The sequence below is a fragment of the Geotrypetes seraphini genome, chromosome 3, assembly GCF_902459505.1.
Source record: "Geotrypetes seraphini chromosome 3, aGeoSer1.1, whole genome shotgun sequence".
Taxonomy (NCBI): Eukaryota; Metazoa; Chordata; class Amphibia; order Gymnophiona; family Dermophiidae; genus Geotrypetes; species Geotrypetes seraphini.
Window position 1 is genome coordinate 128,614,393 of NC_047086.1, and position 27,849 is coordinate 128,642,241.

At 46.1% G+C, this 27,849-nt stretch overlaps 1 protein-coding gene across 17 annotated transcripts in view; it reads left to right on the top strand.

Annotated features, from left to right (window-relative positions):
• Window positions 1-27,849, top strand: part of NCOA1 (nuclear receptor coactivator 1) — a 631,796-nt gene that overhangs the window by 223,815 nt on the left and 380,132 nt on the right. For all 17 annotated transcript variants that reach the window (XR_004538963.1, XR_004538966.1, XR_004538965.1 and 14 more), the window contains one exon: window positions 14,433-14,528. Coding sequence is in view for 13 of the 17 variants with exons in the window: in XM_033939863.1 (XP_033795754.1) it covers window positions 14,433-14,528 (96 nt within the window). In the remaining 4 variants the exon portion in view is untranslated. The remainder of the gene's footprint in view (window positions 1-14,432; window positions 14,529-27,849) is intronic.

Here is a 27,849-nt window from a genome sequence, read left to right on the forward strand (position 1 = left end):
ATTGTTTAGAAAGCTAGTGGAGTCTTTTCAGTTAAAAAAAAAAATCCTGAGATAGTGCCGGTCTGAAGGGTTGCTTTCCCTTTATATTTGCTGTTTTTACTTTATTTTTCAACTAACTGGCACTTTTTCCTAGCTATGTCGCGTATGGAGCAATGAGCATTTCACAGGGGAAAAAGTGCTCATTTTGCTCCAGACGCGAGGCACTCGCGGCTTGCCTGTGCAAGTGGTGTACAGGCCGGTGCAGTGCAGGAGCTCTGTTGGCAGCAGCTGCAGGCATCCAGAGCTCCCCGCCGCTGGTGCCTCGTGAGTTGGCAGGGTGCAGTGGAGAAGCCCAGTCTTCCCCTACCACCCATGGAGGGTTTTCCTCAGCCATCGATGGTGAGGGTAAAAAGGATTCCCTTACTGCCGGTTCGGCTGGGGACTCCCTCTCAGCTGTTTCTAAATAAGCTGATGCCGGCTTGCCTGCTTTAGCAGCTGGGACTGTTCAGGCTTCCCAGCCGCTACAGGCCCTGGAGAGTTTATTTTTGGCGGGAACTTAGCCTTTTTGAAAATAAACCCTCCATTAGCTTTGCCACCTCAGGTGACCTTCCCCCTGTCTTGGAAAAACAGGGACGGGTTTCTGCTGGGACCCCTACTCGGGCAGGCGGTCCCATGGGGCTGCCGGGAATTTTTTCCCCTGATTTATTTTTTAAAATTAATGCAGAGCTTATTTTCAGGTGGCTGGGGGTTTTCCAGTTGGCCCAGGGGTTTTGGGGGAGGTTATGCCCCCTGCACCCCCTGTGGCTTTGCCCCCTTCTACTTCTTTCACGTCCCACCCTCCTCCTCCCTCGTCCAAGCGCCTGCAGCTGGCTTGGGACGAAGACTTGTGATCTGAGGAGCATGCAGATTTAGACCTCCAGGATCCTCTTGAGGGGATGGTCGCTGGAGCGGGGCCTCGTTTTTTTCCGACTACCGGCGAGGAGGTATCTATGGTGCACCTTTTTCACAGAGACAAGCACCCACTTTTGATTCAGCAGGTCTCCTCGGTTTTAAGTTTTGAGGAAATGCCACCTGAGACCCCGTGGGTGGGGGATTCCCTTCGGGGGATCTGCCCGGCGTCCCATTCTTTTCCTATGCATCGGGATATTCGGATATTCTGGCGCAGTGGAATACGCCGGAGGAGCAGTTTCGGTTTTTGCGCTCCATGGCTCGTTTGTATCCCATCCCGGAGATGGATAGAGCTACTTTGAAGTCGCCAGGGGTAGATGTGGTGGTCTCAGCTATTTGAAAGCGGTATACTGTGCCCATAGAGGGCGGTTCTGCTTTACGTGATTCTGAGGAGCTTAAATTAGAGGCTCTCCTTAAACAGAATTTTAATGTCTCTGCCTTAGGGGTCCTGGTGGCTATTTGTGGGGGGCTCACAGCTCGTGCTGTGTTTCGGTGGGCTGAGCGTATTCTTGACCGTGAGTATAATGATTGTTCCTTGGTGGATCAAGAGGTTGCAAAGATTGAAATGGCAGCCTCGTTTCTCTTTGATGCCCTCTATGACTTGGTGTGGTCCTCTGCCAAGTCTATGGCTTTTGGGGAGGCCACGCGCCGTACCTTGTGGCAGCGCACTTGGTTGGCGGATGCGGCATCCAAGACTAAACTCACAAAATTTCCCTTTCGGGGGTCTTTTTTGTTTGGATAGGATTTAGATAAGTTGGTTCAGACTTTGACTGACTTTAAGGTGCCCCACCTACCTGAGGCGGTTAGAGGCGGCACTGATAGGGGGCGTCTGTGGGATTTCTGCAGGTTTCGCACTGGCCTTGGGGCTGCTACCTTCCCGTCTTCTGTTTTTTTCCGGAGACGCTTCTTTCACCGCACACAGTCCTTTCAGGGAGCCTGTCGGGGGGCTGGAAATCCCCCTGCTGCTTCCCTTGCAGCCCGTCCTGCCCAATGGCTCCTTGCTGACGCCCCCTCTGGTTCCGTTGGGTGCAAGACTGCGTGAATTTTCTCACAAAAGGTCAGAGGTCACGGCCGATCAGTGAGTCTTGGAGGTGATTCGGGAGTTTGCCCATTCCTTGCCAGATCATCTTCTAGCTTCTTGTTGCACCGAGTGGAAGAAGCAGGCTTTTTGCCAGACCCTTCAAAGATTGCTAGATCTCAGAACTGTGGTTCCAGTGCCCCCTCAGGAGTTGGGCACGGCAGGTACTTGATTTACTTTGTGGTGCCCAAGAAAGAGGGGACTTTCCAGCCCATCTTAAATTTGAAGTGAGTCAACAGGGCTCTCAGAGTTCCACCTTTTTGCATGGAGACACTGCGATCGGTGATTCTGGCAGTTTAGGCAGGGGAGTATCTAACCTCTCTCGACCTGACAGAGGCCTACTTGCACATTCCAATCCGGACCTCCCATCAGCGCTTGCTTCATTTTACGATCTTGGGCCAGCACTTTCAGTTCTGTGCGCTCCCTTTTGGTCTGGCCACGGCTCCCCGGATGTTCACCAAGGTTATGGTGGTCGTTGCGGTGGCCTTGCGGACAGAGGGCATTCTGGTACATCTTTACCTGGACTACTGGTTCATTCACGCAAAATCCTTCCAGGAGAGCACCCGGGTCTCTGCTCGGGTGGTGGAGTTCCTGCAACCTTGCCAAGGGCTGATTGGCCCCCTCACAGCGCCTGGAGTATCTTAGGGTGGTGTTCGACACCTCATTGGGGAAGTTCTTCCTCCCAGATGCCCGGGTAAGCAAATTACACTCTCAAATTTTCCGCCTTATGGCATTCCGGTGTACTCTGACACAGGATTTTCTCCAAGTCTTGGGGTCAATGGCGGCTTCCCTCATGTGGTGAGGTGGGCTCGGGCACCCTTTTGTCCTTTTCAGTATGCCCTGCTTTGGAGATGGTTGCCCCAGACCCTCAGTCTAGATCACCCTGTTCCTCTGAGGGGCTTGGCTCGCTCCAATCTTCGTTGGTGGCTCCAGACCTCCCATCTTTTTCAGGGGACGAGTTTGGATCAGCCACAGTGGACAGTGCTTCTCACGGGTGCCAGTCTTCTCAGTTGGGGAGCTCAGTGTCTAGGTCACTCAGCTCAGGGCACCTGGTCCATGGAGGAGGCAACCTAGTCGATCAATGTTCTAGAGACCAGAGCCATCTGTCTAGTGCTATTATTCTTCCACTCCTTCTTGATGGGCAAATTGGTCCGGGTTCTGTCAGACAATGCCATGGCGGTAGCCTATGTCAATCGTTAGGAGGGCACCAAGAGCATTCAGGTGGGGCAGGAGGCGGCTCTGCTCATGCTCTGGGCAGAGTCGCATCTTCAGGACATCTCGGCCTTCCACATAGCTGGAGTGGAAAATGTTCAAGCGGACTTCCTCAGTCAATTATATTCCTTTTTTTTTTTTTTTTTTTTTTAGTTCAATATTTTTTATTGATTTTTTGGAAAAATATAGGAAACAGTTCAAGTACATGGTATCAAAATATAAAACAAAACATTTAGTATAACTAATATTCAGTTACATTGTGCAATGTAGAATTGAATCGTTTTAAAAGATCTAAAGTACTAGGACTGTTCATGAAAAATTAGTAAAAGGAAAGATAAGAGGAAAGAGAAATTGAAGGAAGAAAAAGAAGAGGAAGAGGAAGAAGAAGAAGAAGAGAGGAGTGTCTATGAAATAGATTTAACATATGAGTCCAGGAATTTCCAGGGTGATTTACATTGTATCAAATTTTTGGAAAGTCGAATTATATTTTTCTTTTCATAAGCATATGATTCAAATTTATGATACATGCTCAAAGAATTCCACCAGAAGGTATAGTTTAGTAATGAAGAGGACTTCCAATTTTTCAAGATGTGCATAAGGGCAGTCACAAACATTGCATCAATGAGTTTAGGAGGACAGTTAGACTGTGTAAAACAAGGGTGTTGAGATCGAAGAATTATAGTGTCAAAGGAAATTTCTTCTGAACAATTGGTAATAGACTTTATGGTGTCCCAAATGCACGTCCAAAAGGAACGAACTTGAGCACAATGGAAAAGCATGTGATCAAGAGTCCCAACTTCTTTCATACAGTTCCAACATATAGAGTCTTGTTTTAGGTTAGCTTTCCACATCCGCATTCCACATAATGAAGAACATTGATTGTGAGACTCTGGATGATAAAAGAGGTCGGTTTGTCGAGGACCAAAAGAGTTCCCAGTCAACATCAGAAAGTGAGGTTGTCAGCATAGGTTCCCAATGTTTCATGGAATGAGAGGAAAATGTAAAAGAGTGATCTCTTAGAATACTATAAAAGAGAGATATCGCTTTACCTTTTGATATAGCCAATGTGGACCAGTGATACAAAGTGTGAGTGGATGTCATATAATCAAAACGTATAGACATAGAAGATAACATCTCAGTAAGAGAAAGCCACTGTGAGTAAGCAGAAGGAGACAACGAGTAAGTAGAGCAAATTGTGTCAAAGGGAACAAACGAAGTGAGAGTGGTTATCTGATGGAGAGACCACAAACCAGCCCGCTGCCACCTCTTCCATGAAAGAGATTTACTATTGATTTGGATTTTGGGGTTGTTCCAAATGGACAAGAGTGGACTGTCTTTAATTGAAATCTCTGCGATTGTGTCTAGTATATGAAGGGCATGCTGCGTTGCACTCAATAAGGAGTATTTTCTCAAGAGTTTGGGTACTGGCACCGTCAACAAGCATGAAACATGTAGTGGTGCACATAAAAATCGTTCCAGGTCAAACCAGGTTGGTGAATCTTGGGTACTAGTGTTAGTAATCCAGTAGGCTCCATATTTGGCCAATGATGCGATATAATAAAAATGAAAATCAGGTACATTCAGACCCCCATTAATTTTAGAGGCTTTCAGTTTGTCGAGAGCAATACGAGGTTTTTTGTTATTCCACACAAAGTCAGATATTTTCTTATTCAACCAGTGAAAAAATTTCTTCTTGCATAAGGAGGGAAGCATTGAGAGGGTGTAGTTTATCTGAGTCAATTATATTCCTAACAAGATTAGTGAGATTCGAGTCTATCTCAAGGAGAACAAAGATGTCATCTGCATACGTAAATAGTGCTTCGCAGGGGGATAAACGGAAAAGCTTCAAAGTAGTCATGTAGATGTTGAAAAGAATAGGTGATAAAGGTGATTCCTGTGGGACTCCACATAGAGGCTTCCAAGAGGATGACATGGTGCCATTCATATTAACAGTATATGAGCGAGATATTAAGAATTTTGAAACCCAGTCTAAAACTGTGGAATCATATACCTATCTCAGGAAGTTGGTAATTCAAAATATCATGGCGAACGACATCGAAGGCTGCCGATAAATTGAATTGTAGCAAAATTACAAACTTATTGCACTCTTGCAATTGCTAAACCTTAGAGATTAATGAGATAGGTATGAATCCATGTTGGCAAGATAAAAGAATGGAAAATCTCTCTAAATATGATGAAAGCTGAGCAGATATAATGGACTCTTGCATTTTGATCAGTAGAGGAATATTCGCTATAGGTCGATAGCTAGTTGGTGAGGATGAATCTAAGTCAGCTTTCTTCAATAGTGGGGACAGAACAATGTGACCCATCTCTGCAGAAAAAAAACTGATGATAAGGCAGAATTAATAAGTTTGGTAAGAGATGAAATGGACTGAGTAGGAATTTTCTCTTATAGATATGAAGGGAATGGATCCAGAGCACATTTGCAGGATCTTAATTTATGACACAAGTTTGCGACCTGGGCCTCAGATACATACTTAAAGGCTGTCCAGATTCTATCCGCTGGAATTGCGATTGGATTAGTATCACCCGACACCAGAGAATTATAAGAAACTAATGATGGTAAAGTCTTATAACAGCAGCTATTCTTTCGATATATTAAGGGGAAACAACCCGCGAAGGAAGCGGTGGGGCCATTGGATGACCATGGAATAAAAGGAGTGCTAAAGGAGGACAAAGGCATCGCCGGCAAACTGAACACATTTTTTGCTTCTGTATTTAGTAGAGAGGATATACAGGCTGACAGGCTATATGCAGGAAACGAAGACGGGAAACTGACGGTCAGTCTAGAAGAGGTATGCAGGCAGATTGATAGGCTTAAAAATGATAAATCCCCAGGACCGGATGGCATCCATCCAAGGGTAATCAAGGAACTGAAAGGGGCTATAGCTGAACTGCTTCAACTAAGCCAATCTGTCGATCAGATCAGGAAGGATTCTGGAAAACTGGAAAGTGTCGAATGTTACGCTGATCTTCAAGAAAAGTTCGAGGGAAGATCCAAGAAACTACAGACCAGTGAGTCTGACCTTGGTACCGGGAAAGATGGTAGAGGCGCTGATAAAGGACCGCATCATTGATCACCTTGACGGACACAATCTGATGAGGATCAGCCAGCACAGCTTCAGCAAAGGAAGATCTTGCTTGATGAACTTGCTGCACTTCTTCAAGGGAGTAAACAGGCAGATAGACAAGAGTTACCCGGTCAACATCGTATATCTGGATTTTCAGAAGGCGTTCGACAAGGTTAGAAACATAGAAAATGACGGCAGAAAAGGGCCACGGCCCATCTAGTCTGCTCACTCTAATGACCCACCCCCTAAGTACCTCCATGAAGAGATCCATAAGCCAATCCCATCTTTTCTTAAAATCTGGCACGCTGCTGGCCTCAATTACCTGTTGTGGAAGATTATTCCAGCGATCAACCACCCTTTCAGTGAAGAAATATTTTCTGATGTCGCCATGAAATTTCCCACCCCTGATTTTCAACGGATGCCCTCTTGTTGACGTGGGTCCTTTAAGACAAAAGAGATCAGCCCATGACATATTTGAACGTCTCGTCGATCATGTCATCCCTCTCTCTGCGTTCCTCGAGTGAGTATAGCTGCAACTTACCCAACCGTTCCTCATACGGGAGATTCTTGAGTCCTGAAACCATCCTGGTAACTATTCGCTGAACCGACTCAACTCTCTGCACATCTTTTTGATAATGCGGCCTCCAGAATTGTACAAAGTATTCCAGATGGGGTCTCACCATGGATCTGTACAAAGGCATTATGACCTCGGGCTTACGGCTGACGAAACTTCTACGGATACAGCCCATGATTTGTCTAGCCCTGGATGAAGCTTATTCCACTTGATTGGCAGTCTTCATGTCTTCGCTAATGATCACTCCCAAGTCACGTTCTGCTACAGTCCTTGCTAGGATCTCACCATTTCGGGTGTAAGTCCTGCATGGATTTTTGCCGCCAAGGTATATGACCTTGCATTTTTTGGCATTGAAACTTAGTTGCCAAGTCTTTGACCAATGCTCCAGCAGGAGTAGGTCCTGCGTCATGCTGTCGGGCATTGAGCTTTTGTCAGGTACTGTGCTTTCATCTGGTGTGCTTTTGCCTACTATGTTGCATAGTTTGGTGTCATCGGCGAATAATGTAATTTTACCTCGAAGCCCCTCAGCTAAGTCTCTTATGAAGATGTTAAATAGTATCTGGCCCAAGACCGAGCCCTGCGGCACTCCGCTGATCACTTCCGTGATATCAGAGAGGGTACCGTTTACCACTACCCTCTGAAGTCTACCTCTAAGCCAGTCTCCAACCCATGCGATTAATGTTTCACCCAGTCCTATCGAACCCATTTTGCTCAATAACCTGCGGTGTGGGATGCATGAATGACTACTTTGAAAAATTGCGAGCCATGGAATCGAGGGTGAAATACTCAAGTGGATTAAAAACTGGTTGGCGGATAGGAAATAGAGAGTGGGGGTAAATGGACAATACTCGGACTGGAAAAGCGTCACAAGTAGAGTGCCGCAGAGTTCGGTGCTTGGACCTGTGCTCTTCAACATATTTATAAAAGACCTAGAAATAGTGAGTGAGGTGATTAAATTTGCAGACGATATGAAGTTATTCAGAGTAGTGAAGACACAGGAGGATTGCGAAGATCTGCAACGTGACATAAACACGCTCGAGAAATGGGCTGCAAAATGGCAAATGAGGTTTAACGTGGATAAGTGTAAGGTGATGCATGTCAGTAACAAAAATCTTATACACAAATACACGATGTCTGGAATAGTTCTTGGAGAGACTCCCCAGGAAAGAGACTTGGGAGTATCGGTTGACTAAGTCAATGAAGCCATCCGCGCAATGCGCGGCGGTGGCAAAAAGTGCGAACAGAGTGCTAGGAATGATTAAGAAGGGGATCATGAACAGATCGGAGAAGGTTATCATGCCGCTGTACTGGGCCATGGCACGCCCTCATCTGAAATACTGCATCCAGCACTGGTCGCTGTACATGAAGAAGGACACAGTACTACTTGAAAGGGTCCAGAGAAGAGTGACTAAAATGGTTAAGGGGCTGGAGGAATTGCCATACAGTGAGAGGTTAGAGAAACTGGGCCTCTTCTCCCTTGAAAAGAGGAGACTGAGAGGAGACATGATCGAAACATTCAAGATAATGAAGGGAATAGACTTGGATAAAGACAGGTTGTTCACCCTCTCCAAGGTTAAAAGGGGATAGATTCCGTACAAACGTAAGGAAGTTCTTCTTCACCCAGAGAGTGGTAGAAAACTGGAACGCTTTTTCGGAGGCTGTTATAGGGGAAAACACCCTCCAGGGATTCAAGACAAAGTTAGACAAGTTCCTGCTGAACCAGAATGTACGCAGGTGAGGCTAGTCTCAGTTATGGCACTGGTCTTTAATCCAAGGGCCGCTGCGTGAGCGGACTGATGGGCACAATGTACCACTGGTCTGACCCAGCAGTGGCAATTCTTATGTTCATTAAAAAATTTTGCTAAGTCATCCGCTACTAATCTAATCTAATCTAATCTAAACCTTAAGTTTATATACCGCATCATCTCCATGAGAATGGAGCTCGACACGGTTTACAAGAACTTAAAATAGTGGGTAGAGAAGAAGAAAAAGGATTACATGAACTTATGTGTAGAAGGGGGGAGAGAAAGGGGGGAAGGATAGAGCTACAATTTGCTGAAAAGCCAGGTTTTCAGTTGTTTGCGGAATAACTGAAGGGAGCTCAGGTTCCGCAGCGGGGTGGTGAGGTCGTTCCAAAGACCTGTGATTTTGAAGAGAAGGGATTTTCCCAGTTTGCCTGAGTAGTGGATGCCGCGTGGGAGGAAGGATGTATTGACGAGTCATTGTTAGTAGTTGACGAGCGCCAGATGTTAAACAAGGTGCTACTTTGATTGTTGGATCTGATAATTTTATTACCGTAGAAATTTATCCTAACATTTTTTTAATGTTGCAGTATAAGTACTAATACTATCTTTCCATGACTGTCTGTCAGCAGGAGATCTTCATTTCCATTTACGCTCCAGTGTTTGGCATTTCTGTTTCAGTTCTCTGTGATAAGGAAGGTACCAGGGAACCTTACGAGAGTAAGAAACAATTTTAGTGAATAGAGGAGTCAGTGAACAATAGGTGGACTCAGAAAGGTTTACCCAATTGTGCCAGTTGACTTCTGAGGTATCGGGCCTGAGGAAGAAAGCAAACTGTTTGAGAAATTGGGACCAAAATTGTTCACTCATGATTTTCTTCCAGAAGGTAATAAGTTTTGGAGTACAAGACTGAGCCCCTAGATGGGACATAAAAACACGAAGACATGAGGCACCCACAAAGTGATTAGACCATGGAACTTGTTCCCAACGAACATCCTCAACTAAAGTTTTATGATCGGTAAGATCAAGAAAGCTAATAATATTGAGAGAGTGCCCTTTTTCATGAGTTGGAGAGGACTTAAGAGGAGGAAAACCCAGAGAGGTGAGAAAACTGCTGAGTTCGATAACATCCTTATTAGCGTTATCATCTAATTGAAGATTAATGTCACCAATAATCAGTAGTCTCTGGAATTTTAGGAAAGCACTTGTTATGGTCTCGAATACTAATTCAGAAGATTTATTCCAAGGAATTGGGGGACGATATCAGGAGAGCTCATCGTTAACAGTAGCTAGCATATATTCTAGCGATGCATTGCTACCTTTTTCAAGAAGCTGTACATCAAAAAATGATTTATAGAGAATTGCCAAACCACCTCCTTTCCCGGCAGTTTCTGGAAGAGAAAAGACCTTGATAGTCATGGAAACAGAGCTCATTTTGAATAAATAAATCATCTTTTTCAATCCACGATTCAGTAATGCACAAGAAACCAGGATCAAGATCCCCTAGTAGGCCATTTAGTATCTGAACCTTGTTGCATTCCGATCTGGCATTGCAATATATTATCGGGACCGGAGTAAGACTAGGAAAGTTAGTAATTGGTACAGGCTTTAGAGAGGCATAATTGACATCTTGGAAAGGTTTTTTAGACAAATAATTTCTAGTACACACCAATATGGGAATTCTAAGGCCAGGGAAAATCACACTGTTACTGATGAAGCCAAATACCTTGGAGGAGAGAGAATTTGCACAATGAGTGGGATTAAAACAGAGAGAGAGAGAAGCCAGAGAGGTACTTCATGGAGAAAATTAACAGAAATCGCAAAGTCCAGTCTAACAGCTAATAGGTGGAGAGAATCGTGTCGAGCTCCGCTTCCGTGAAGATGATGCGGTATATAAACTTAAGGCTTAGTTTAGTTTAGTTTAGAATTATAGAACTAACTGAGCTAAAAAAGCTTGATGCTGCAACGCAAGAGATGGGCAGAGCAAGCTCCCACGCCAAAGTAAGATGAAATGTTAGCTAGTGTGGAGTCAGCTGGAAAGTTTGGCGACGAGTTTTTAAAAAAGCTGACTCTGCACCTAAGTGAAAGGGCGGCGCAAGCTCCCATGCCGAAGTAAGATGAAGTGCCAACTGCTGTGAGGACAGCTGGAAGGCTTAGCACTGAGCTTTTAGAAAAGCTTGATGCTGCACGTGAGAGACAGGGTGGAGCAATCTCCCACACTGAAGTAAGGTGAAATGTCAGCTGGTGTGGAGTGAGCTGGAACGCTTGGTACTGAGCTTTTGAAAAAGCTTGATGCTGCACTTAAGGGATAGGGCAGAGCAGGCTGTTCTCGGTGCAGTGAGGGGGCCAACTGGCCTCACTTCCCCTCACTATACTGGAGAGAAGATGGCTCCATGCTGGATCTGAGCCCTTTAAAGGGCTGGAAGGCAAAATGGCTGCTCGAGGAAGAAGGGGACAGGGTTTCCCACCGAAGAAAAATGGAGCAGGCTGTTCTTGGTGCAGTGAGGGGGATGACTGGCTTTCCTTCTCCTCACTGTGCTGGAGAGAAGATGGCCAGGTGCATCAGGAAATTGAAGCTCTACTTCAAATGAATTTCATAGAAGTAGCTACCCCTTCCCAGAAAAATCAGGGGTTCTACTCCAGGTATTTCCTAATTCCAAAGAAGACAGGAGGTCTTTGTCCTATTCTCGATCTCCAGGCTCTCAACAAATATCTAACAAAAGAAAAGTTTTGTATGTTATCTTTGGGAACTTTATACCCACTGCTCGAATGAAACGATTAGCTGTGCTCTCTAAACCTCACATTCCCATCCATCCAGACCACAGAAAGTTTCTTTCTTTTCGTCATCATAATCTTCAATACAAAGTCTGCCATTTGGCCTTGCTTCATCTCCAAGGGTACTCACAAAGTGTCTAGTAGTCATAGCAGCAACCCTACGTATCCATGGGTTTCAAGTGTTTTCACATCTAGACAATTAGTTGATAAAAGCTGTTGCCTCAAGCAGTGCAATCAGCTATACAAGCTTTTCTCCAGCTTCTAGAGTTCAAAGTCAGTTTTCCAAAGTCTCATCTTCAACCCTCTGAAGAGTTGGAGTTCTAAAAAGCCATGCTAGACACAACTCTTCTATGGGCTTTCCTACCACAACAAAAACAAAATACATTGCTTCAGCTTAGCAATCATATGTCCTCTCTACAAAACATCTCAGCAAGACAAGTGATGAGTCTCATAGGTCACATGACATCCAAAGTCCATGTAACTCCCTTTGCTCAACTTCATCTCAGATCAGCTCAGTGGAGCCTGGCAACTCAGTAGTCTCAGGCCATGGATTTCTTATCCCAATAGATCAAAGTCACCTCACCTCTTCATCAGTCTCTCCAGTGGTGGTTGACTCCAGAGGTTTTTTATTTCACATCAGAAAGTATTTATTTTTTATTAAATTCTCACCCGCTTAAACTAAGCGGTTTACAAAATACAATCATAAATATGACATGACAAATACATAATCAGACAGAACATTACTAAGGGCCTGTTTTACAAAGCTGCGCTAACGGCTGCTGCGCAATAATGGCCCCGAATCCCATAGAGATTTAAAGGGCTTCGGGGCTGTTGCCGTGCGGCAGCTGCTAGCGCAGCTTTGTAAAACAGGCCCTAAGGTTCTCTTCCACGTATGTATGGGGAGCTCACTAGCATGGCCTCTGGTCTCAAGGGCTATGGTCTGCTTGAGAAATGACATTTCATATTAATCTGTTAGAATTGTGGACAATTCACAATGCCCTGAAAACATTTCAGGATCATCTTTCCAACCAATTCCTTCTTGTTCGAACAATCAAGTGGCCATGTACTACTTCAACAAGCAGGTGGGAATGGGCTCTTCTATGCACATTTGGAACTGGGCAATTCCTCGAAACATATTATATGTGCAAGGCAAACAGAATGCCCTAGCCGACAATCTCAGCAGATTTCTTCAGCTGCATGAGAGGACTCTCAACTCCAAAGTCTTACACCACATCTTTTCCACTTTGGGGGATTCCTCAGATAGACCTGTTTGCATCTCTCTACAACCACAAGTTGCCTCAATTCTGCTCCAGACAGTACTTTCCTCATTGTCTGGAAGTGGATGTATTTCTTCTGGATTGGTCACATAAGTTTCTGTATGCATTTCTGGCAATCCCTCTGATCTGAAGATGTTAGTCAAGCTCCGACAAATCAGCCACCATGATCCTGATAGTTCCTTGGTGGCCAGTTCCTTGGTGGCCCAGACAACCTTGTTCTCCCTTCTAATTCAATTAGCTGTCAAGGATCCAATTCCATCTCTTCTCAATCAGTGTCAAGGATCTCTTTTACATCCCAGTCTGCAATCTACACCTAAAAGCTTGGTACCTCTCAACCTGACTTCAGCAGCAGATTTTAATCTTTTGGACTCAATACAAGCCATTATAGCTGCTTCCAGAAAACCCTCTACTCAGCAATGCTAATGACTCAAATGACGCTTCACTTTCTGGTATAATTTCCATCATTTGGATCCCTCTACTACATCTTCTATATCGGACTACCTTAGTTCATATAACTCTGGACTTAAGACAACTTCAGTTAGAGTTCAGTGTTATTAGTGCTTACTATTCTCCTTTCAACAATATACATCTAGCCACTCATCCGCCTGTTTCTCAATTTATGAAAGGACTCTTGAACTTGAAACCTCCACTAAAATCACCTCCAGTTATCTGGGATCTCAATGTAGTCCTCACCAGTCTGATGAAGCCACCATTTGAACCATTGGCATCTATTCATCTTAAGTTTTTCAATTGGAAAGTGGTCATCTTGATCCCTGTCACTTCTGCTCATTGAGTGAGTGAACTGCAGGCATTGGTTTGTGATTCACCAGTATTTCATCACAATAAAGTGGGTCTTAAAATTCATCCTAAATTCAGGTTGGTTGTACCTGTAACCAAATGAACTATTTCAATAGGGTTACCGACCTTCATTTCCTTTTGCTATGCTCAGGCTGTGCTGCAGCTCGAGGGTAGTGTTTCAAGGTCTGATTTATGGCAGCATCAGTGGCTCTTTTGTGCTCCACTCCCATTGAAGCTATTTGCAAAGCAGCTACTTGGTCCTCAATTCACACATTTACATCTTACTACTGTCTAGAATCCTATTCCAGACGAGATAGTCAATTCGGCCAAGCAGCTTTATAGAATTTATTTTCTCCCTAATGGCCAACTCTCCCACCAATACTGTTCAGTAAGCTAGTGAGTCCCACATGCGAGGATATGCTGCCTGCTTGTCCAAGGATAAAGCACAGTTAGTTATATTAACAGGTGTTATCTGGGGACCGCAGGCAGATATTCTCACATCCCTCCCATCTCCCCTGGTTGGCTTTTTAGCTTGCTTACGGAACTGAAGAACTGCGAGCCGACGGATGGGAAGGCACTCATGCATGCATGGTATGGGCAGACTCAAAGCTTCTTAAGAAGTTAAAGGGACAGTACACTTTTAGCACTGTCCATAGCGGGCTTTGTGGATGACATCACCCACATGTGAAAATATCTGCCTGTTGTCCCCAGATAATACCTGTTATGGTAACTGTGCTTTTCAGTATAGTTTACACAAAGCTGTTAATACATTTGGGCTAATATTCAGCCAAAAGATACCTATAGAAAGTTATCTGAGTATCTTTTGACTAAATATTGTTTCTAATATGTAAATATCCCAAATTGTTTTATACCATGAAATACAGCATAAGACGTTGAGATTGTTCTCTGCTGTAAAAAAAACCACTAACATTTGTGAATTCCTTTTTTGTTTGGCAGATTTGCAGTCATGTTTGATTTGTATTGCACGAAGAATACCTCGACCTGTAACCATCATGGGTTCAGAGTCTTTTATAACGAAACAAGATACTACAGGTACAAGTGGAGTAAATCTGTTAATATGCAATGCATAATCATTTTAAATAATACCATCATATTTTTTTTTTTTTAACTTTAGCTTTACTTTAGATGTGCTGTATGCATAAATATCTTAAAATAATGCTGTTTGTGATGTGGAGGGGCATTTTTGATGTCATCCAAATTTGAGGTGGGATGTTTTACCATAACATGCACAAAAATCCAATAGCGAACGTTACCATTTTTGAAATGGAAAAACATCTATTTTTTTTGTTTTGAAAATGACCATTTCTTAGATGTGCTTGTCCTTGGTGCCTCTACTTTTTGAACCATTTTTTGGGGAAAAAAAAAATCCTGGATAAAGATCAATGTTTTTTTTAAAATCTGATTTTTTTTTTTAAAATTATTCAAATTGGATTTTTTTTTTTTTTTTTTTAAATAGTGCTTTTTTGAAGAAAAATTTATCTAAAGATAGTTCTCTATTTAAGATCTAGGGGTCCTTTTACTAAGGTGCGCTAGCTAAATGCTAATGCGTCCATGATTCTATGGATACGTTAGCATTCAGTACGTGCTAAATCAGTAAAAATAGTGCTAAATAGTAAAAGAGTGCTAAATAGTAAAAGAGGGGGATAGTCCAAATGTTATTCATCATGAAATCAGGATTAGTTTTTAATTATGTAGCATGAGGCTGTATATTCATGCAATGTTAAAATGTTTTTGTTAATGAATTCCATTAATCCATTCATAATGTCACGGCCAATTTTTCTTTAGAGGATATTATCACAGATGCTTGGTTTTGCATGTCTCAAAACTGTGACTGTATCTGCAGAGATAACATTCTTTACAGCAAAAATGTTATAAATGTATAAAGTATACAGAATTGAGAAAAAGGCTTTAGCCCCATTGTTCCTTTGCAAATTGATTTACACTGAATCAACCCCTTACATCTTAAGTGCTGTCTATATATATGCACATGAATAAAGTGTGAAGAAGGAGGGGCAAATAGTAAAAATGAAAGTGAAACCTTTTGAGCAGAATACTCCACAAGTCTTGGGATCTTTTGTGTATAGCCTGAGATTTATCATGATTTATCATTGGAGGAGAAAACCTATAATGGCAGCATGCTGTAAAAGAGACCCTGTCTAGGAATATTTTAATGAAATCCCTCTACCTATGAGTAAGGCAGGAGACTGCGGTGATAATCCACGTCGGAACGAATGATGTGAGCCGGAGGAACTTCAGCATGGCCACACTGACTGACCAGTTCAGGGTCTTAGGACGAAAGCTGAAGCGGAGTACCCGGAGGATAGCATTCTCAGAGATCCTGCCTGTACCGAGAGCAGATGCAAAGAGGCAGGCAGACCTCCAGGCTGTGAATGCATGGTTGAGGAGATGGTGCCAGGAGGAGGGCTTCCACTTTGTGAGGAACTGGACATCCTTCTGGGGAAAGAGTAAGCTCTACCGGCGGGACGGCCTGCACCTGAGCACAGCGGGAACTAGACTACTGGCAGCCAATGTGAGGAAGGAGATCGAGAGGGCTTTAAACTGAGGAGAGGGGGAAAGCCGACAGCCGATCTGATGTTGACGCTTCGGACAACAGTATCCAGAACAGATGCTGAACGGGCTGACTGCAAGGAGGAAGTAGAGAGACCGGTGGATCTTATGATCAGACAGCGAGGGAAACACCAGGTAAGGGGAGATTGCTGGGAGGAGACTAAGGGGCATGGAGACACAAGGGGACTGGGTGGCACGAGGGCAAAAGCTGAGGGCAATATAGAGGTGCCACAAGGCGAGGGGGATCAAACAGAGGCTCAAGGGATGATAGCCCAGGAGGGGGCCGGTAGGGCTAGAAAACCCAGAGGAAAAGCGGGGAAGTGGGGTGGCGGGGATGTGGAGAAGCTGAAAGCTAAGAGGGTAAAGGCTGAGGGCAAAGCTGAAGCACAGGGAACGGAAAAAATGCCCGAAATCCAAGAGCAAGTGGCCCAGGTAAATGCAAAGGTGGAAGAAAAACGACGGAACCTGAGGTGCTTATACGCAAACGCAAGAAGCCTCATGGCCAAGATGGGTGAACTAGAAGTCATGGCCAAGGGGGAGGACCTGGATATAATTGGAATTGTAGAAACCTGGTGGACAGAGGAAAATCAATGGGATGTGGTGCTGCCGGGGTACAAGCTTTACAGGAGGGACAGGACCCACAAGAAGGGAGGAGGCATAGCACTATATATAAAGGACTCTATCCACTCGGTCGGGATGGATATGGCAACAAAGGCAGAGGGGCTGGAATCACTATGGATCAAATTACCCGGAAACAAGGGTGCGGGCATAAAACTGGGACTGTACTATCGACCACCTGGTGCGCCAGAAGGAGTCGGACACGACTTGGAAGCAGAATTGAGACAGGAATGCAGGACTGGAAGTGTAACAGTGATGGGGGACTTCAACTACCCGGGAATAGACTGGAGTACGGGTCACTCCAACTGCACTAGAGAGACAGGATTTGTAGAAACTGTAAAGGACTGCTTCATGGAGCAACTAGTCAAAGAACCGACGCGAGGGGGTACTACTCTTGACCTCATCCTAAACGGATTAGGGGGGCCTGCTAGAGGGATAGAAGTGGGAGGACCACTAGGCAGTAGTGATCACAACACGATCAGATTCACATTAGAAAGAGAGACACCCATAGTAAGGAGGACCGCAACAACTGCGCTGAATTTCAAAAAAGGGAACTATGTTGCTATGAGGGAAATGGTGGGGAGGAAGCTCAGAAACATCTTTAGGATGGAGACTGTGGGAAGCGCCTGGACCCTATTCAGGGACACCCTGCAGGAATCACAGAGAATGTATGTCCCCAGTTTCAGGAAAGGCTGCAAGAACAAGCGATCAAAGGACCCGGTTTGGATGTCAACAGAAGTAAAGAGGGCGATAAAGGACAAAAAGGTATCCTTCCGGAGATGGAAAAAGGACCCAACGGAGGAAAATCACCAGACGCACAGGAAATGCCAAAAGGAATGCCACCGGGAGGTTAGAAAAGCAAAGGGGGAATACGAAGAGGGGCTGGCCAGAGAGGCGAAAAACTTCAAGGCATTCTTCAGTTACGTTAAGGGAAAGCGACCAGCGAGAGAGGAGGTGGGGCCGTTGGACGATGGGGATAGGAAGGGAGTGATTAAGGAGGATAAAGAGGTAGCTGAGAGGTTGAACACGTTCTTCTCGTCGGTTTTCACGAGCGAAGACACATCTAATATACCGGACTCAGAGGAGCTCATGAGTGGGGAACAGGCTGAAAAATTGGATCACAAAGAGGTAAGTAAGGAGGATGTCCTCAAACAGATAGACAGGCTAAAATGCGGCAAATCACCGGGCCCGGATGGGATCCACCCAAGGGTTCTGAAGGAACTAAGACAAGAAATAGCGGGCACAATCCAGCATGTTTGCAACCTATCCTTGAAAACTGGTGAGGTACCAGAGGACTGGAAATTGGCGAATGTCACACCTATCTTCAAGAAGGGATCGATGGGTGACCCCGGGAACTACAGGCCTGTGAGCCTGACTTCAATTATAGGGAAGATGGTGGAAGCTATGATCAAGGACGGCATTTGCGAGCACATCGAGAAGAATGACCTATTGAGAACAAGCCAGCACGGATTCTGTAAGGGAAGGTCGTGCCTAACGAACCTTCTGTACTTCTTTGAGGGAATAAGCAGTCGGGTGGACAATGGGGAACCCATAGACATCATTTACCTCGATTTTCAAAAGGCTTTCGATAAGGTGCCACATGAAAGGCTGCTTAAGAAGCTGTGGAACCACGGGGTGGGAGGGGATGTGCACAGATGGATCAAGCACTGGTTGTCGGGCAGACTGCAGAGGGTCGGAGTAAAGGGTCAATATTCTGACTGGCGGGGAGTCACGAGCGGTGTACCACAGGGGTCGGTGCTGGGGCCGTTACTCTTTAACATATTTATCAATGACCTGGAAAAGGAGGCAAAGTGCGAGGTTATAAAATTTGCAGACGATACCAAACTGTGCGGCAGAGTTAGGACCAGGGAGGAGTGTGATGACCTACAAAGAGACCTGGACAAGCTAGAAGACTGGGCAAACAAATGGCAAATGCGCTTTAACGTGGACAAATGCAAGGTCATGCATATAGGGAAAAAGAACCCGTTGTTCAATTACAAATTGGGGGGGGGTATTGTTGGGAGACAGTAGACTTGAGAGAGACTTGGGTGTGCTGGTGGATGCATCACTGAAGCCATCTGCACAGTGCGCAGCAGCCTCGAAAAAAGCCAACAGGATGCTTGGCATCATAAAGAAGGGCATAACAACCAGAACACGGGAAGTCATCATGCCATTGTATCGAGCGATGGTGCGTCCACATCTGGAATACTGCGTTCAGTATTGGTCGCCGCACCTCAAGAAGGACATGGCGGTACTTGAGAGAGTCCAAAGGAGAGCAACGAAAATGGTAAAAGGGCTGGAACACTGCCCATACGCCGAGAGGTTGGATAGGCTGGGGCTCTTCTCTCTGGAAAAGAGGAGGCTCAGGGGAGATATGATAGAGACCTTCAAGATCATGAGGGGCATAGAGAGGGTGGATAGGGACAGATTCTTCAGACTGAAGGGGACAACAGGTACGAGGGGGCATTCGGAGAAACTGAAGGGAGATAGGTTCAAAACAAATGCAAGGAAGTTTTTTTTTCACCCAAAGGGTCGTGGACACTTGGAATGCGCTACCGGAGGAAGTGATCAGGCAGAGTACGGTACAGGGATTCAAACAGGGATTGGACGGATTCCTGAAGGATAAAGGGATCATGGGATACTGAGGGAGGAGCTGGGATGTAACACAAGTATAGAAAGCTAACCAGGTAATGAGTATAGAAACCAAACCAGGTCGTGCATGTGCAAGACCGGAGGGTTAGGACTTCGATAGGAAGACAGGACTTAAATGAGAAACCAAGGTGGCAAGGGAGCCCCTTCTGGTGATACAGACAGGTCGCGACCTGTTTGGGCCGCCGCGGGAGCGGACTGCTGGGCAGGATGGACCTGTGGTCTGACCCGGCAGAGGCACTGCTAAAAAAAAAAAAAAAAATATGTGCAAAATGCAAACATCGTAACGAAGAAATGCAAGGCCTTGTGGCTTGAATGAAATATCATGAGAAGTGTTTTAATGAAGATGCCTTGAGGAATTTTCATATTTGAACACAAATATATTTGTCGTTATTACTGCATGTTGCTATCATTTTGATACAGTTGAAACAAGCAAATATTCCCTTTTTGAGTAGTACTGAGTAGCAGTGAATACAATGAGTAATACTACATTCTTATACAATCCCACTTTATTCTGTGCCCAGTGGGTTGATTACCTCCTCCCGCCAGGGATCTGTAGGAAACCTCAAACATTTGAAGCTTTTACCCCCTCCCTCTCACACCTTACCACTGAGCATTCTCCTCTGGACTCGAGTCTTAATACTTACAGGCCAGGCTGTAGGAGCTTATCTTTTCTGCTCGTGTTTCATTTCATGGTTCTAAGTATTTTTCGTTTGCAGTTTTCGCCCTCGTGCTGTGGAGATTCCCTGCAAGACATCCTTGATTGTGGGAGATCAAAAACCATTTTAAAAAGTCTGCTTCTGGGGGTTCCTTGCTTTGCTTGGGCAGCCTGCACATCAGATCAGAGCTCAGGGACCGTTCCCTCCAGATCTTACTCACCCCAGGTTCATCTGCTAGTGGGTAGAGAGTGGGTAGAGCGCAGGCTGAGCAGTTCTGTGGAGGCACGACCAGGATTGGAGCCAGACTGCATTCCTCTGCTAGCCATCTGTGCGGTGTGTCCGAGAATGGCAGAGGTCTTTGCCTATGGTGGTTAAGCCAGGGGTGCAGTCAGAAGAGTTAGAATCCAGGCTTCCAGTTTTCTGATGTAACAGATCTCCCTGTCAGCAGTTTCTGCTGTGTCTGCAGCGTGTTTCCATTCAGTACAGATCAGTGAGTAAGGGCTAACAGCCTAAATCAGCGATTTGGAGGGGGGGGGGTTTCTTAAAAATGGTTTTTAGGAGGTTTCCCTCCATGCCCTACCCCTGCCCACCTTTAAAATCCCAAAATAGCCATTTTTAATGGATTCCTGTGATTTTCCCAGGCGACTTTGTTTATTTCCCTTACAAATCCTCCAAACAGGCTAAACCTGATGTGCAGTGCATGGCTTCCACTGCAGAGGATGTCTTTCCCCCGGAATTTTGTAGTTGTGCTTCTCAGGCGTGTTTAATTAAAGCTTTCTGCATGTTTCCCTTTCACCGGACATTGTACCAGACACGGGGATCCCTGCTCTGGTAGACCAGGGTTTCTTGCCTTCCTGCCGGGTGCTGGTGCGTAAGACCACTGTGTCCGCAGTTGTGCCAGACATGTTTCCCAGCCCTCTGCTGTCACAGGATAGCTTGGCAGCATTCACTGCTATGACGAATATGGCAGATCTTCGGGATCTGTATCTTTGCAAAGCTGGTGTTTAGGAGGACTCCGCTGTGTGTATAAGTTTCTACACCCGCACTCCTTGCTGGTTTTCTTTCTGAATTGCTGCAGGGATGGTAGCTGCAGTGGAACAGCCAGTCGCTGCTGGAGGTTGCCTCTTTTCTTGATCCTTCTGTCCTGGATTGGATTCTGTTAAATTCTGGCAGACCCCTATTAGTCCCTTCAAATATGCTCCAGCCCTGGAGTGGCTTCCTCCCAGGGCGAATGACCTGAACAAGCACTTTTCTCCCCTGAAGAGGGGATTCTTTGGTGGTGCAGGCCACCAAGCGCACATCCCTCTACAGGGTTGGAGGAGGAGTGGGGTGGGGGGTTGGTCCTGAAGGATGTCCAGGACTGATGCATAGGTTTTCATCCATAAGTGTCTGTTTGATTCGACTGTAGCTGTTATCAAAATGGTGACAGCTGCCTCCTTCGTAGCTCAGGTGTGTCATTCCAAGCTGCACTGTGTTCCTGACTAAGAATGACACAGGAAAAAAATCTGTCCCCGTCACCGCCCCGTCCCCGTCCCACCATTCTCTAAACACGGCCCGTCACCGCCGTTCCCTTCACCGCCCCGTCACCGTCACCGCCATCCCTTTCACCGCCCCGTCACCGCCACTGCCATCCCATTCACCACCCCGCAGCATCCATATAAGCCTTAGTACTGTAATATTTAGCTTATTCCTTTCTTATAAATCAAAGTTCCTGTTGCTGAACTAGAGAAAGAGATGTTCAGCTGGCAGGGCTGTTTATAAATTTTTATCAACACAACTAATATACTACTTTTTCCTAAAGCAAAAAATAAATGAATAAATATATATTTTTTTTCTACCTTTGTTGTCTGGTTTCTGCTTTCCACATCTTCTCATTCAATTCCTTCCATCCACTGTGTCTTCTCTCTGTGTCTTCCAGTTGCTGTTACGGTGCCTCTCCCTTCACCCCCCCCCAATTGGTCTAGCACCCATCTTCTTCCCTCCGCTCCCTCATAGTCTGGCATCTGTCTTCTTCCTTCCAGCATCTTCTCCCCACTCTGTTTTCCACATTTCCCTTCAGGGTCTGTTCCTCTCCACCCTCCTTCAATGTCTGTTCTATTCCTTTCCACCACCACCCTTCCCTCCCTCCTTTACCTTTGAAAATCCAAAAATGTGTATGTTAAATCCAAACCCCATCCCAACTCCACCCCCAAAAATGTCTCTGCTCATCATGAGTATTTTTATCCATATATCCATATATTTATAGGTGATTTTGAAAAAAGCCATTTCCATACACAAACCTGCAATTTATGTGCTTTTAAAATTACCCCCTTCCACCACCCCCAATATTTATCTTTGTTGCAAACCAAGCTAAGACTCACCAAAATGACTTCAACTTAGCTTTAAATCAGCATTTTTGCCCAAATTTCTGGAGGTGAAAGACTAAGGCCCCTGTACTCCCAAAAGCCCTCCATTCAGAACCATTACTACAGGGCAGAGAATTAACCTTTCAGCAAAGAAACCACATCAGATACACTAAAGAACCACTATTTTCCACTGTGGCATTTTTCCTTCCCAAGTGAACATGCACCCCTTTGCCTTAACATAACATTAAAAGGTGAATTATTTATAAGTAAGAAAATGAACACAAATTGCATAGATCACTACATGCACCACAGTTACGGGATTAGGATCAACTTCCAGAGAAAACAGAAAACAAAGACCTTTTAGAATGAAAAAAATCTCAAGTCATTTCAGATAACTGGAAGGACTCAACTGAGCCTCAAGCACTCCCCTGCCCTATATCTTAATGCTGCCTCACCTTAGTTTGCAGGCTTTCTTTTTCGGCGACCTGCACGCTTTCAAAGAGCCACGCACACGCGGCTGCTCAGTGTTCAATCTTCTGCTCTGCTGCAACTTCCTGTTTCCGGTTGCGTCAGAGCAGAAGATTGAACACTGAGCAGCCGTGCGTGCGGGTCGCCGAAAAAGAAAGCCTGCAAATAAGGTGAGGTGAAGGGAGGGAGCTGGCTAAGATCGATCGGGCAGGCAGGGGCTGCGGGGACCGCGCGATCCTTGATGCCTCACTGCGGAGACAAGACCATTCACCGACTGCTATTTTTCTTTCCCCGTTTCGGCGGGTTACCTGTGGCTAAACGCGGCTAGCCGCGGGTCACCGCCACCGTGTCATTCTCTATTCCTGACACTATGGTGCTGCATGCTTTGGATTTTTTCTTCTCTGAAGTGGATTACATGGCTGATGCCTTGTGTGACATTTTGAAAGTTTTTGCCAAGCTGAGTGCCTGTTCGGTCTCGGCTCACAGGATGCTGTGGATTGGCAGTGGTCTGATGATTCATCTTCTAGGGCCACATTGAGCAGGTTGCCATTTATGGGATCACTTCTGTTCGGCCAGGGTCTAGATGACCTTATGGCCGGTGTTCAGTATTGTTCCAAATGCATTGCTTGGGAGCCAGTCCTGCCCTCCTAGGAGTCAGGGCGTTCTAATTTTCATCCCTTTTGGCATTCCTGTCCGTACTTGGGTTCTTCCTCAAGACAGCGGTCCTCTTTGTCTGCTGTCTAACCGTCAGCAGTCAGTGACAAGATGGCTGGCGGTTTCCGCTAGGAAATAGTTCTGATGCCAGGCTGCCATCTCTGCACATCTGGAGGAGATTGTCGGCTTCTCCGGCAGAATGGGAGACCATCACCGCCGACCACTGGGTTCAGGAGGTCCTCCAGTATGGCCACAAATTAGAGTTTCTATGTCCTAATATTTTATGGTTTCCCCTGCAGGTGACCCTGAGAAGGTGGCTTGGGTGCAGGCCATGGTCTGCGGACTTTTGGATCTTGTGGCAATAAAACCCGTGCAAAAGCGAGTCTTGGGACTTGGGAGATAATCAATTTACTTAATCGTTCAAACGAAAAGATCGATCTCAAGGTGGTCAATGCAGTGCTGAAAGTATCCCACTTCTGCATGGAAACGGTGCGATCAGTAATAGCTTTAGTGGCACTGGGGGGAGTTTCTAGCCTCCCTAGATCTGATGGAGGCATACATTCTCATTTTTTTCCGGACCATTGGAAGTATCTGCTGTTCCATGTCTTGGGGTGTCATTTCAGTTTGCAAGGGGGAGGGTCAGTCGGGAAGTACTGGTGTCCAGCTTCCCCCCTGGCCTCCTGTGCATCCATTTACCTAATTTCAGCAGCCTGCAGAGAGGATTGCCGGTGCTAGCGATCTTTGCAAACTGCCATAGGCCTCAGCGCTGTTTCCTCTGCCGCGATTCTGCCTCTGACGTCAGGAGGGCCGGGACCGCGGCAGAGGGAAGACAGCTCCGAAGACCTATGACAGCTTGCAAAGTTCGCTAGCATCGGCGATCCTCTCTGCAGGCTGCTGAAATTAGGTAAATGGATGCATGCGAGGTCAGGGGGAACACGCAGGCCTTCCTGGGGGGGGTATGCAGTTCTTCAGGAGAGGGTACAGTCCTTCGGGGGTGCTGGTATTGGCCTTCAGAGGGGACAGGCCTCTAAGGGTGGTGGCACAGGTCTTCAGGGGGGACAGGCAGGCCTTCAGGGTGGGGTGCAAGTCTTCAGGCTAGGGGGGCCCTGGTGTAGAAGCACACTGAGGGAGGGAGGGAAGGGGGGTTCAAAGAGACGTGCACATGCTGGACTGGGGGGAAGAAATAATGGGTCTAAAAACAGAGGAGAGGGAGAAAGATGGTGGACAATGGGATTTAGGGAGGGAACGAACAGAAAGGGAGAGAAGTTTGACACAAGGGATGGTGTGGAGGGGGGATAGAGATACTGGATAGAAGGTAGTTGGGAAAAGAAAGGGAGAGATGGTGGACCCTGGAGTGGTGGGGAAGGAGGGAGAGATGCTGGATGAAAGGGTAGTTGAGAAAAGGTAGATCTGTGGATGGAGACGAAAAAAAAAGAAAGATGCCAGACCTCCGGGGGAGGGAAGGGGAGGACAGAGATAGATGGATGGTTAGCACAGAGAAAGAAGAAAGAAGGAGACCCTGGCAAGCAAGTTATCAGAAGACAACCAGAGCCTGGGACCAACAAGATTTGAATAATGACCAGACAACAAAAGGTCGAAAAAATAATTTTATTTTCTGTTTTGCGATTACAATATGTCAGATTTGAAACATATATCCTGCCAGAGCTAGGATTTAACAGAGAGAGGAAAAGTCTTTTTTGTTTGTTTATTTTGTTTACATTACAGCACCAGTGTGGGTAGGAGAGTGCAAAGGGGGCGAAGAGGCTGTAGAAGGAGTGAAGAGGTATAAAATAAACCCACCAGGATTTTTGAAAAAAAACACCCAATTGGGCAGAAAAATCGAATTGAAAAATCGATTCAATAGGCTGAATCGAAATTATTTTTCCTGAATCAGGCAGCACTAGTACCCACTGCTCTAATCTTGTGGGCCAAATCCTTTCACATAGCATCTATGCTATGCAGTCTCTGATCTTACCTGATAGGGCTCTGTCCCATGATTAACCAGGAGCACCCCTACATTTCCCCAATAATCAGGGTCAATAACCCCATCAGCTACCTTCTAAGTGCCAACCCAGATGGTGAAGCAATCCTTAAATACGATCCAGGTGGTGGGGATACCGGTTCACGGAAGTTTCGCCCCCCACATTTCGCCCCCAGCAATTCGCCCCCACACATTTCGCCCCCGCACATTTCGCCCCCCGGATGTTTCGCCCCCACACATTTCGCCCCCGCACATTTCGCCCCTGAGTGTCAGACTATTCCTCTCGCAGGCGATTTCTTTGCCGACACGACGGCAGGCTACAAATTCAAAGTGCACAGCTGGCTGTTCTCACTGCCTCTAATGTCGGCTCTGCAGCTCCGGACTTCCCCACACCTGCTCTCTCCCCCCCCCCCCCCCCCCCGATCACTATTATTTTAAATGTTATGGCAGCCACGGCGCTGTATCCATCGGAGGGGGGCGTTGGGGGGGGGGAGGGAGGAAGAAAGAAGATGGGGGTCATAATCCAACGCTACCTCGGCCTGCCCCGGAACTCTTCCTGCAGCCACCACCCGCCTAGGCAGGAACATGAAGTTGCTGTTGCAGGAAGAGTTCCGGGGCAGGCCGAGGTTAGAAGTCTCCTCCGATGGATACAGCGCCGCGGCTGCCATAACATTTAAAATAATAGTGATCGGGGGGGGGGGGGGGAAGAGCAGGTGTGGGGAAGTCCGGAGCTGCAGGGCCGGCGTTAGAGGGAGTAAGAGCTGATGGTGCCACAGGGTCCCGCGTTGGGGGGGGGAGGGAGGAAGAAAGAAGATGGGGGTCATAATCCAACGCTCAGGGGCGAAATGTGCGGGGGCGAAAATCACTATTATTTTAAATGTTATGGCAGCCACGGCGCTGTATCCATCGGAGGGGGGCGTTGGAGGGGGGGGGAGGGAGGAAGAAAGAAGATGGGGGTCATAATCCAACGCTACCTCGGCCTGCCCCGGAACTCTTCCTGCAGCCACCACCCGCCTAGGCAGGAACATGAAGTTGCTGTTGCAGGAAGAGTTCCGGGGCAGGCCGAGGTTAGAAGTCTCCTCCGATGGATACAGCGCCGCGGCTGCCATAACATTTAAAATAATAGTGATCGGGGGGGGGGGGGGGAAGAGCAGGTGTGGGGAAGTCCGGAGCTGCAGGGCCGGCGTTAGAGGGAGTAAGAGCTGATGGTGCCACAGGGTCCCGCGTTGGGGGGGGGAGGGAGGAAGAAAGAAGATGGGGGTCATAATCCAACGCTCAGGGGCGAAATGTGCGGGGGCGAAATGTGTGGGGGCAAAACATCCGGGGGGCGAAATGTGTGGGGGCGAAATGTGTGGGGGCGAAATGTGTCTGGGGGCGAAATGTGAGGGGCGAATTGCTGGGGGCGAAATGTGGGGGGCGAACCTTCCGGATCCCGGGGATACCTGTATATCAGTATCTACTATCACTCTCCCTTGGGTATACAATGTTCCTGGGTGGCATACAGGTCAAAGCCAGCCACATGATCATAGGCTTGAGTGGTAGCTTTGTTTTTGTCTGTCAAAGCCACCCATCTTTCTGTGGGCTGCCACTCTCTGCGCTGACCTCTCCGTTGCCACCTTCTTGTTCTCCCAGGATCCCTTGGATAACCTTGGTCTCTGGGACCATATTCCTAACACCTGCTTAACCTCTACCTGCCTAGCATCATTCCAGGACCCAGTCCCCTGAATTCCCTTATCCCATAATTTTAACAATCCTGACCCAGGATTATGGAATGAGGAAATTTAGGCACAATGGCTATCTTTAACTGAATCATCTTCCACTTCAGCCCTTGCCTCAACCTAATGGCAAGTGTATTTCTTTACATCACCATGCACACACCCCACTGAGACTCCACTACTTCTCAAATTCTTTGGCCTGTTACTTTGTATTTGTTGCCACAGTTCCTTGCTCATTACATGGAATTTTTTCACCATTATTATCTCTATCATTTAACTCTCTTCGGTTTCACACTATCGGGAATACACATACATTTAAATTGCTCTTCCCTTCTGTTAAAGGGATTAAAACCCTAGGTAAATTCTCACATTCATTGTCCTATTCCTTGGTAAAAGTTTGGAACGATCTTCCCTCGATTATCAGAAGGTCATTATCTCTGTCACTTTGTAGAAAAAATCTGAAAACTTATCTCTTTCAGAGATTCTTAGCTGAGGACTGATATAATTTATTGAAAATTTTTCTATTACCTTCATTATTGTTTTCTATTATATTCTTTTAAATCTTTGTTAACTGGCTTGAGCCCTTGGTGGAATGATCCGGTATATAAAATGGAAATTAGATTAGATTACACTTTGTTTTGCCCCTGTGTCAATTAGGGCAGACACTGGCCTATTGGCCAACCATATCTTCTGGCA